General features: G+C 42.6%; 1 protein-coding gene across 1 annotated transcript; it reads left to right on the plus strand.

Moving 5' to 3' along the window:
* Nucleotides 1-4999: 4999 nt before the first annotated feature.
* VMA21 (vacuolar ATPase assembly factor VMA21) lies at nucleotides 5000-9436 on the plus strand. The gene is made up of 3 exons (XM_032228377.1): nucleotides 5000-5123; nucleotides 6844-6953; nucleotides 7362-9436. The coding sequence occupies exons 1-3, from the start codon at nucleotides 5071-5073 to the stop codon at nucleotides 7502-7504; spliced, it is 306 nt and encodes a 101-aa protein (XP_032084268.1). The 5' UTR covers nucleotides 5000-5070; the 3' UTR covers nucleotides 7505-9436.
* The last annotated feature ends 2059 nt before the right edge of the window (nucleotides 9437-11495 follow it).

Here is an 11495-nt window from a genome sequence, read left to right on the forward strand (position 1 = left end):
TCTGGCCTTACTCCCAAGTCGCTCCCTGTTCTTTAGCTGTTCTCCTGGCAACTCTGTGCATGCGCACACTGGGAACAGGCTCCAGCTGTTCCTCTGCCTCACTGCTATCTAGCTCCAAAGGCAGCTGATAACTGTCAGACGGTCTTGGCCCCCTCTTTGCCTCCGACACAGAGCCCTCATCTGAGCCTTCCCCAGACTCCAGGACTGGCCCCAACCTCCTCACTGTCCACAACCTCCTCACTTCCTCCCCAACCTCCTCACTGTCCGAATCTGCTGCCAGCTCTGGTGGTTGCTGGTGATCCGTAACATTGTGGATGATGGGAGACGCAAAGCTGAAATGCGCTCAAGACCCAAGAGGGCATGGAGGTGTGTGGAGTTTCCCGGGACAAGGAGGGTAAGAGAGGCTGCCCATCACAGAGAAGAGAGGCAGGAGCTCCTCAGTTTCATTTTTTCACTGCATCGTTCTGTTGCTGAGAAAATGGCTCTCCCTTAATCTGCTTAATCTGCTGATTCAAGCTTTCCGCCGGCTGTGCGGAGGACTGACAGCAAAGGGCACCTTATCTCTCTCCCTCTCCCTGTCTCTCTCACACTTCAATTTCCTTGACCAAAAGGCAACCCGTGATAATAAAAAAACGGGGAAGATAGGAACAGGGAAGGCAGAGTTGGTGTGCGCTTCGTGGAGTTGCTTTTAAATCCATGCGCTATTATTGCATTCCCAAAGAATTCTCTGCTTTTTCCAGAAATGTCTTTGTTGCCCCAGTAAATCCTCTGAATGTAGGCCACCGAGTGAGAAAGAGGGGGAAAAAAGAAAGAATTTCGATTAAAAGGTGCTTTGCAGAGACTACTTTGAGTGGCGTGGGAAGGAAACAATCGGAAGAAATAGACTTATTTTCAAGACATGAGAAAAGGGGATTGTTCCAAGGTGGCCTAGATTTCCAGCAGTCTAGTGAATGGTAGCAGTGAATGTCTTTATTCTCATTCTGGCTGCTCTCTTGCCATCGTCTCCCTTCCTCAAATTAAGGAAAACCACCGGCCACCAAAATAATTTTCCTACACAAGTTTATCTGTCTTCAGAATGTTTCATAGCATTGAGAAAAAGCTAGGAATTAAACTTAGTGTTCTGACTGAGGCTTCCCCAAAAAGCATGAAGCAGATTCCTGGTCCCGACAAAACCCCTTTTATTAAACAAACGTAAATTCCTCTTATTCACATTCAGCAAAGGCCTAACAAACATTCCTTCAAAGGTGAATTTATGACCACAGAGCTTATCTATCTTGGAAAGCTGCCATGTAAACACTTTCCAACTGAGGGGCTGTGCAAGGAAAGATTGGCACAGAGTCTCTGGGATTCACGGACAGATCTTCACACTCCTGAAACAAATGAACAAACGAAGCTCTGCTGGCTGGAGAATTCTGGGAGTTGAAGTCCACAAGTCTTAAAGTTGCCAAGTTTGGGAACCACTGCTCTTCCTGATAGACAGTGTGACAGGCCTGCTATTTCGTGCGCTAGTTGTGGCCGCCCAAGAGCAGCGCTTGATCCCGCCATGCACCACTCCTCAAACGGTGGCAGGAGATGCCTTGGAAGGACTCTGCAGCCTGTCTCCTAATCCAAGACGAGATGCTTACTTAATTGAGGGTTCCCACCTGCAGCCTCACGGAATTGCACTTCTGCAAGCGAGCTCTCCCAAACACCCTGCGAAATAAAGAATTCCCTTAACTGGATTGTCTCAACGCTGGCAGCCGAAAGCACCTGTCAATTGCAGGAAAACTTTTCCTCCCGAGGATGGAGACTGGAAAGCCTCCGGGGAAGGAGGAGCTGGGTTTTGCTCTAACAGGGCTTGAAATAAATGGGGTCAGCCCACCGCTGAAAGAGTGGCAGGGCCAGCTTTTAACATGCGTGTTGGACTGCTGCTTCTCAAACCTTTGAGAGACCTAAAATGCAGGCGGCCCTCGCCTTACACATTTGGTGACCAAAAAGTTACTATTGGGCTAGAAAAAGTGGCATTACAGACAGACAGTTCTCTCCATGAGAGTAGTTGCTGAAGACCATAATCCAAGAAAAGCGTGCGTTGTATTGCAGATCTGTACCTTGGGGAAACAAAACAACCACTTCACAAACGCATGGCACAAGATAGGAGAACAAACCCATCAGGACAAGATTCAGCAGTCCACCTGCATTTAAATGACAAAGGCTGCTCTTCTGAAGACAGCAAAGTCCACAGAGAGGACCGCTGGTTTGAAAGAGGCGTCAAAGAGGCCATTATGTCAAAATTGAACAGCCCTCGTGATACAATATCAATCATCTATCTCCAGTCTACAACACAGATCCTTTCAGCAGTTCCAAGAAGGCTCTGCACCTATTTGCATCACTCAGGTAACCTTGAGGACACAGATAAACCTCCAAGAGGCCTCAATGGCTCTCTAAGAATGCAAATGTCTGCCAACTGTCTGCAAGGAATGTAATCCTTCCATTCCCCACCATCCAGCTAGAGCTGAAGAAGCTTCTTGGATGAGAAGCGAAATGTCGTCAAAGAAAAAACCAGACATCCAGTTTGTTAGGAATCTAGTCTAACGGTTGGGTTGGCAATATATAAATCATATAGCAATGCTATACCTCTTTCTTTAAATCATACTGTAAAATGTGATTGGTTGCTGTTTTCCCTGATCTGATCTGAGTGCCTTGAGCTATTGTAAGTTTTGCAACTGCTAGCAAACTTTGAGTTCTGAACTGATTATATGATACTGGACCATGTTATTTGGATTATCCCTTAACTGAAAGATGTTGATGACTGACTGTCTTATCCGTGTATGACTTGGACTGTTTGATGGACTCTGATACCTCTTATTTCCACGAAAGGAGAAGCCTATTTAAACTGCAGTGTCTCTGTATGCTTGTTTGTGTGTTCTCCAACACAACTCTAACAACACTTCTCTAAACGTACTTGCTCTCCCAACAGGGAACTTATCTAACACTGTTGCCTCCTGAAATAAAAGCACATTTGAGACAACCACGACCTGAATGGCTGAGAATCTCCATATACAATAATTAAATGCATGAAAAGATGTTTGTTTTTCTTTCTACAAAACAAAAGGATCCCACCTATAGTAGAATCTATTTTTCTCCCATTATAAATCCCTTTGGATCACCCCTAATTTGCCAGTTGCAGTGAAATCTCAGGCTGGGTTGTGAATAATATTATTCCCTACTTCCTGACTAATTTATGACCCATCTGATGAGTTACTCTGTGCATTTCTTTGTCCCGTGGGAAATTCTAAAAAATTGGAGTAGCAGGTGAAAACATGGTGTTTTATTAAAATTCCCTGCTATAAAACATAATTGTTCAAGGTTCTCCCAACGCATTTTGTTTCAATCACAAATAAATTTAATTAGTGGTGTTGGAAGATTGGAAGATGGGCTGTGCTCTGTGCTAAATGGTCTTGCATTTGATTTTTTGTTTTAAGATCTCATTAGGGCATATGGCTGAAGAGAAATAAATTAAGGGTTGAGTCCCATGCTGGAAGATTGTTCATGATTTAATGCATCTTATTTCTGTGGGCAGAGATATATGTTATAAATCAGACTGACTATTGCAGTTTTGCTTCGGTGCACCAAATTTTCATGTAGTTTCTGCAACACAAAATCACATTCTTGTACACTTATAGAACAATGCACCACACATTCTGTATTTATTCCTCTGTGTAAGAAATGTCTGGATTATTATTATCTTTTTGGTGTCATTGGGCCATCTGAAGATAAAAGTGAATTAGATATCATAAACTTTATATGTTAAGATGAATTAAAATTAAATTACTTAAATGGAGGTTAACAGTAAGTACTTTGTACATATGCAATGATTTTTCTCATTTTCCGTATTTTAAAAAACCCACACCAAGTCGTTTGAAGGACCCAAGACAATGCAAGAGCTTCATAATGTACATTTTATAGGTTATTCATAATCTTTCAATGAAAATCAGTGCTGGGATTGCGTCCAACTTTGCAATTGACACCTGGGTTTTCCATACATTCATTTTCTCTAAAACAATTACCAGGCTAATTTCTGTTCTCTTTCTCAGCCAGAAATGTTGCCCCTGCGGCTTAAATACCCTCAATGAAAAAGCAGGTGGATGGTGGAAATTAACCCCTCCATAACATGGCTGGGGAATTCTGGGTGTTGAAGTCCACACAACCTAAAGTCGCCAAGCTTGGGAAATGCTCCCTTAGATGACACAGTCTTTCAAGAGGCTCCATTGCAAAGCTGGACTTCTTTGCGTGGTTTTAAAGAGGGGGTCTGGAGAAATTCCCACCCTGGGAAAATGAGTGAGATGCACCGTGAATAAACCAGCTGTGTGCTAAGCAATGACAACCGGTGCACTGAGTTGCACCCAGAAACCTATCAGCTAGTGCAGTGTTTCTCAACCTTGGAGACTTTAAGTCCTATGGACTTCAACTCCCAGAATTCCCCAGCCATGTTATGGAGGGGTTAATTTCCACCATCCACCTGCTTTTTCATTGAGGGTATTTAAGCCGCAGGGCTTAAATCATTAAACGGCTATGCTGGCTGGGGAGTTCTGGGAGTTGAAGTCCATAGGACTTAAAGTCACCAAGGTTGAGAAACACTGAGCTAGTGAATCCCATGACATGGTGGCATTCTATACAGTTATCAAGATATGCCTTTAGCACCCATGTTGCTGCATTCTGGGCCCATTGCAGCTTCCAGCCGGCCTTCAAGGGAAGGACCCAATAGAGGGCATTGCAGGAGTCGAACTAAGGGAGAAGACTAAGCCGTGAACGCTCATGAGCCGAGAAGCATTGGAGACGCTCTAGCGCTCCGTCTCTATGCTGGAGATATATATATCACTTGGGAGCCACTCTAGGAATTTCCATGCCGGGGGAGACTCTCCTTTTCTCTCTCTCCTTTTTCATGCGGCAACTTCTGGTCACGTAACGAGCGACGACAAGAGAGGCCGGCAGAGGCGCGGTCAGCTGACCGGAAGGGGCTTCCTTCACGTCCTCCTCGAGGGCTGGGAAAGAGGAAGGAGGAGGAGGAGGTGGAGGCGGCGCCGTTCGGGCATGGAGCGCTACGAGAAGGCGGCGCTCAACGCGCTTTCGCCCCCCGAGGCCCGGTGAGGACGGGGAGCCGCTCTTGGGGCTGGGGGGTTAATTTGAGCCCCTGTTTCAAAGTGGAGGGTCCTTCCCCCCCCCCCCCCCCGCATATATTCTTCCTCCTGGGGGGAAAAAAGGGTTAGGTTGCATGGAAGGAAAAATGGAAAATTAGAAATTAATCCCAAACAGTTTAGGACAATTTAGGTTATGGTATTCTGAATATTTTCTACATCCTTTCTATCATATGGCATTTTCTGGGTATTTTTATATATATTTATGTGATATTATATTATAGAATATTATAGAGTATTATACTATAGAATATTATATATAGAATGTATATAAATATTCTATTATAATATGCATCCACATGTATAGTACACATGCATACATACAAACCGACCAAGGAGAGATTCAACCTAGAAATAAGGAGGAATTTTCTGACAGGGAGAACAATCAAACCCATGGAACAGACGTTGCTTTTGGAAGTTGTGGGAGCTTCATCACTGGAGGCTTTCAAGAAGAGACTGGACTGCCGTCTGTCAGAAATGGTGTAGGGACTCCTGGTTGGGGTGCATGTGTGTGGACTAGATGACCTGCAAGGTCCCTTCCAACTCTCTTAATCTGTTAAAAAAAAAATCTGTATTGCATATGGTAAAGCAGGGGGTGGAATGGAGCAAGAAATGTCTGTTTTTTTCTTAAAAGAAAAAAGGTGATAAGAGGTATAATACACCATATTAAATGTTAATATTACAGGATATGTTAAGTTTTTAATGACATGCATTTGTAGAAATCAGAACTGGGAGGCAGTATATAAAGTTTGTGTAAAAAGATCTGCAAGTTGTCTAGGTTCAGAAATGATGAGCCAAGGTCAGCTTCTAAGGTTTCTGGATGAATCCAGAGTTTTCCATCACCAGTCTTGTTATACTGGTATATTTTTCAGATCTAGCACTGGATCTTTCAAGTCATATCAAGATCGTTTCATTTCTAAGCAGCACACAGCGAGTGTGGATCAGTTTTCACTGAGACTGGTTCTTGTAGGTTTTAAAATTCAAGATTGGCTGTGTCAGTTTATTTTGGCATAAATAAAAGGTTTGCCTAACTTAGTGAAGCAAGTATCTTCACTGGTAATAATGCAATTAGATACGTAGAATAGCATTCTTTATTGTCCAAGTGTGATCGGACACACCAGGAGTTTGTCTTTGGTGCATATGCTCTCAGTGTACGTAGGAGGATAAAATACATTAATCAAGAATAAAAAGATACAACACTTAGTGATAGTAAAGGTTACTAATAAGCTATCAGATCATACTTGGAAACAAAAACAATATAAACTGAAAGATACAAGCAACATGGTTATAGTCATAAGTGTGGAGAGATAGATACTAGGAAGGAAGAGAAGAATAATAGTAATACAGTCTTAGTAGATAATGTGACAGTGTTGTGGGAATTAGTTATTTAGCAGAATGATGGCATTCGGGGGAAAAACTATCCTTGTGTCTAGTTGTTCTGGTGTGTAGTGTGCCCTATAGTGTTGATTTGAGGGTAGAAAAACATCTCAAAACCCAGCATCAATTCAAGTTAATTTATTCTGAAAAAAACAATTGCCTTAAACTTTTTAATCTATGGTGGATGATAACTAGGGCAATGATTGAACCCAATTTCTTGGTAATATTTTACAAAATTGCTCTGCTCTATTTGGTACATAATTATTTTTCTTTGTTGTGACTTTTTTTGTAGAAGTGAAGTTTCATTAGCCTCAACTTTAAGGACAATGCTGTTCTTCACAGCTTTAATGATTATGTTGCCGATTGGATTGTATTTCTCAACAAAGGCGTATATATTTGAAGGTAATTGTCTTTCTTTTATACTACTTTTTTAAAAAAAAAAAACTACGTCTCTCTGGGTCAATATATTCCAGCAGTGTTTGTCAATCTTGACAACTTGAAGATATGTGGACTTCATGCTGACTGGAGAATTCTGGGAGTTGAAATCCACACATCTTTAAAGTTGCCAAGGCTGAGAAAAAATTGCATTGTGGTCTCTTATTAAAAAATAAAGAATGTATACCTTATTACATGGTGTTAAGAAGCTGTTCTTTTTATTTTTGAATGATAAAGGTTTGAAATAGTTTTGGGGAACATTAGACGTATTCTACATACGTCACAATCTTCGATTAACAAAACAGAAGAGTGTTCTTAATTAACCTGTTTGTACCCTTTGCTTCATCGTTTTTGTCTTTGTTGTTGTTTTTCCAGGTACCTTTGGAATGTCCAACAGGGACAGCTACTTCTATGCTGCAATTGTTGCTGTGGTTGCTGTCCACGTTGTCCTTGCTCTTTTTGTGTACGTAGCATGGAATGAAGGCTCCCGACAATGGCGGGAGGGTAAGCAGGACTAAGAGAGCTGGATGGCCGCCTGACAGACAAAGGAAGATTTGTAGGTTGTGGTGCCAGCCTCAAAGACTTTCCAGAAGTCCCTGTTTGAATTGGATGAGATTGGTGGGATGGAAATGTTTTGTTTTATTTGTATGAATCCGTGATTTCAGGTGTCCCAAAATTTAGCAGAGCTGGGAAAAACCAGCAAGAGGAGCAATTGAGTATCTTTCAGAGAATGTTGATAAATTTTCTAGACAAAAACATGGAGAGACTGCACCGTAAGTAGATAATAGATAATGCTTTCAGCAGATTTGGTAATATCAAGGTAATCTTTGAGCTTCTAGTATCAGTGAAACGGATTGGATTCGTACGTCCTCAGTTTTCCAATCTGACATTGGAACGGTTGGCCTTAACATCTAAGAAACACAGGTGTTTTTGGAACTGGTGCTTATTTTGTTTGATGACAGAACAATGATGCCAAGTTGAACCAGACTATCACTCTACATGGTAGCTTTTCACGTAAGATTGTTCCCCCCCCCCAAAAAAAAATTAGATAAAGAGTTTTGTCAAATGCCATGATTTTGAATGCAGTTTTTCTGTTATTCACTACCAAGAAGAGAATTCCTTTAAGAAGGAGATTTTCTTGTTTAATGGACCAAGATGTGAATCAATTTATCACTAATTTCAGAGTCTTACCAATGTTATTTGGCCATCCCAAAATGCCTCCCTGTTGAAATTTAAAGTTTGTTTTATCGCCTATTCTTTGGGTTGATCGATTGCTACTTTTAGCCTCTTTCTGTTGGCAGCCGGTTAATTTGCTGCCTTGTCTCTGCAAAGAAAAGATCCCACTGCAGTAACATTCTTCCTCTTTGTTTGCTGCTGAAAATCATGGACATCATGTATTGGAATGACTTTGAAATTGGAATTCGTCCTGAGGGTCCTTGCCAACTTTTGGAGGGAATTCTCTCGTAATATGTTGTACATTATTTGTTGTGCAATAACGAAAATTATCTTCCTTTCCCCTTTTCGTCGGTGGGATGGTTGGATATCCAACCTGGTGCTGCTGCAAAGCTGCCTCTGACATAACTGGAATATTTTTGTACAGGGTTTTCTTCACAAGTAATGTGTGGTTCCCCAATTCCACAAATGTTGATCAGGAGCTATGCTTGCTTCAAAATTGAATTATTTCCTCTAAATCTTGATTATGTTGGATTTCTAGATTTCCTCCTGTTGTTCTTACCAATGATTTTGGGGAGTCAGAACGGCTCAGTGAGAATTTCCCAGAGAGAGAGAGGGAGGGGGAGAGAGAGAGAGAGAGAGAGAGAAAGAAAGAAAGAAAGAAAGAAAGAAAGAAAGAAAGAAAGAAACCACTTTTCAATTCAGATCAAACACTGGAAATATTCCAATTCTGAATGCAGTGATGATTTTCAAGTCAAAAGGTTTGCATTTTTGTCAGAGAAAGCTTCCAAGTTCTGTAGCTGGTGCTTAGGTTGCTCTATGATGGTCTCAAATTCCATATTTTTCTGCTGACCTTATTTTCTCCTCTCTGACAGATTAAATTTATCTTATGTATTGCAAATGCTGCATTTATAGTCAAAATGCAGTTGTATAGATTCCCCGCTGAGCCCAAAGAATTGAAATGGCTGTGTAGTAAATTTCTGGATGATCCCTTGATGGCCAACGAGTTGTAAATATTGTACCATCAGCATTTCTTCCACATGGATTGCTTCCTTATAAATTGGCTGGTCTGAGTGTATATTATGGGATGTATCTGTGGTATATCTTGCACTGAACTCTTAACCAAGGATATGATTGGGCTTCACACGTTGCACTAAGCAATTGGTTTTTCAGCCAGCACGTTGTGTGAGACTCACTCATTAAGGTATAGAAACTGTGATTTCTGATTTCAGGTTTTGTGCAAACCCAGTTATTTATATAATAAATTGCATAAATCATGTCTGCATTTTCTTCAGGTGGGAAAACTAATTCCCAACAGAGTTCCGGAATATACAACTGTCTTCAGCCTGTTACCCTCTAGATCAGGTGTCTCCAAAGTCGGCACCTGTAAGACTTTTGTAGATTTCATCTTCCGGAATGCCCCAGCTGAGCATGGCTGACTGGGGAATTCTGGGAGTTGTGGTCCACAAGTCTTAAAGTTACTAGGTTTGGACACCCCGGCTCTAGATGTTAGTATTTGGAACTATGGGTGTGGCAGCTGGGAACAGGAGGGAATTACAGTCCTGACAACATCTGGAATCAATTCTTGAACGATTTCCAGCATAAATGTGCTTTCATTTGAAAACTTGTTTAGTTCCTGTTTCTCGGTGCTCTCTGAGCTTGCTTGTTTTCTTGCAGACATTTCATGGCCCTAACTAGGCAACATCATCAGTGCTACTAAGGAGTGGCATAAGCAGCACTCCATGCCAGCACTGATGATGTTAAGCAGTAAGGGCCGTGAAACGTCTGCAAGAAAACACGCGACCTCCGAGACCACCAAGGACCCCTCATTTCCACCCTGAGATACCAATATTCTCCTCTATTGATAGTTCCCTTTTTTCTTAGTGGCCTGTGAGTTACTTCCTGCAGACAAAGGGGGTCTGATTCATAGAATCAGGAAGCTCTCTCAGGTCTTTGGGTTCAACCCTCTGCCCAGCGTACGAATTCTCAAACCATCCCAAAGAACCGATCAACCGGTGATTCAAAACCTCCGGTGATGGGGCCCACAAAGCTGGTTCTTCAAGAAGAAATGGACTTCGTCATCCCACCACAATTTAATAGATTATGATGCTTTCTAGCTCTATTAAAGATATTGTGCTGGGAGGACAAAAAGCATTTCTGGTTGGGTTGGAAGGAAAGTAACACCGCCCATTCATTTGCCCCGTGCCCAGTTATGAAGATGGGTGGGCTTCGGTTGACAATAAAACGCTTCCAGTGGAGGAGGAGGAGGAGGATATCTGTAGCTCAGGGTTGAAGTGAGGTGCCCTTGGTGCTCTCTGAGCTCGGTTGCTTTCTTGCAAACGTTTCGTGACCCAACCAGGCAGCATCATCAGTGTTGGGAGAGAGAGGGGTTGAGACTCTTTTTATATACTAGGCAACATCATCAGTGCTGGAGGGGAGAGGGATGTGCAGAGGAGGAGGAGGAGGAGGGTGTGTTCCTTGGTGCTCTCTGAGCTCGGTTGCTTTCTTGCAGACGTTTCATTACCCAACTAGATAGTGATGCTGTATCAGTGCTCTAAAGGAGTGGGATTTGTGGAGGAGGAGGAGAAAGGGAGAAGAGGAGGAGGAGGAGGGTGTGTTCCTTGGTGCTCTCTGAGCGTCGTTGTTTTCTTGCAGGCCTTTCGTGACTCCATCTAGGTAACTGATGATGTTGCCTGGTTTGACTCATGAAATGTCTGTAAGAAAACAAATTAGGGGTCAGAGAACCTCAAGGACCCCTCAGTAAAAATGCCTCTTCTGACCCCTAGGGGTCACTGCTGAGCTTCGGCACAGTGGGACAGTTCATGTGAATAAAAGTCTTATTTTGCTCAGCTCTTCCTTAAGAACCAGACATCCGGCTTTGCGGTTTAAAAACAAAACACCTTTACCTTGTGGCCATGGGCCTCTGCAGCTTAATTTTTCAGTGTCTCAGTCTCCTTGTCCTTATCTGGGCCTCAAAAGCCAAACAGCGTCTTAAACCACGTTAATTTTAGGAAGGGAAAATGACAGGGAATTTGGGGGCAAGCGTGGTTGCACCCTATTTGCAGAGCCCTACAGTCACGTGACTGATTTATGACCTGTTTTGCCATAAAATGGGAGACACTTCCAGCAAACCCCCCCACCCCACCAATTGGATGCAATGGCTTTGCTGCCTGCCTGCCCCATTCATTTAACCACCACCGCAGCCTCCACTTAATGTCCGCCTCAAAAGCTTTGGTAACAATGGGTGCGGCCCTTTGGGGAGCTGCTTAACCAGCACAGCTTAATGACCAAATTCTGGGCTCAGCTACAGTTGTAAATCGAGGATTTTTATATCTC

Source organism: Thamnophis elegans, chromosome 12 (assembly GCF_009769535.1).
Source record: "Thamnophis elegans isolate rThaEle1 chromosome 12, rThaEle1.pri, whole genome shotgun sequence".
Taxonomy (NCBI): Eukaryota; Metazoa; Chordata; class Lepidosauria; order Squamata; family Colubridae; genus Thamnophis; species Thamnophis elegans.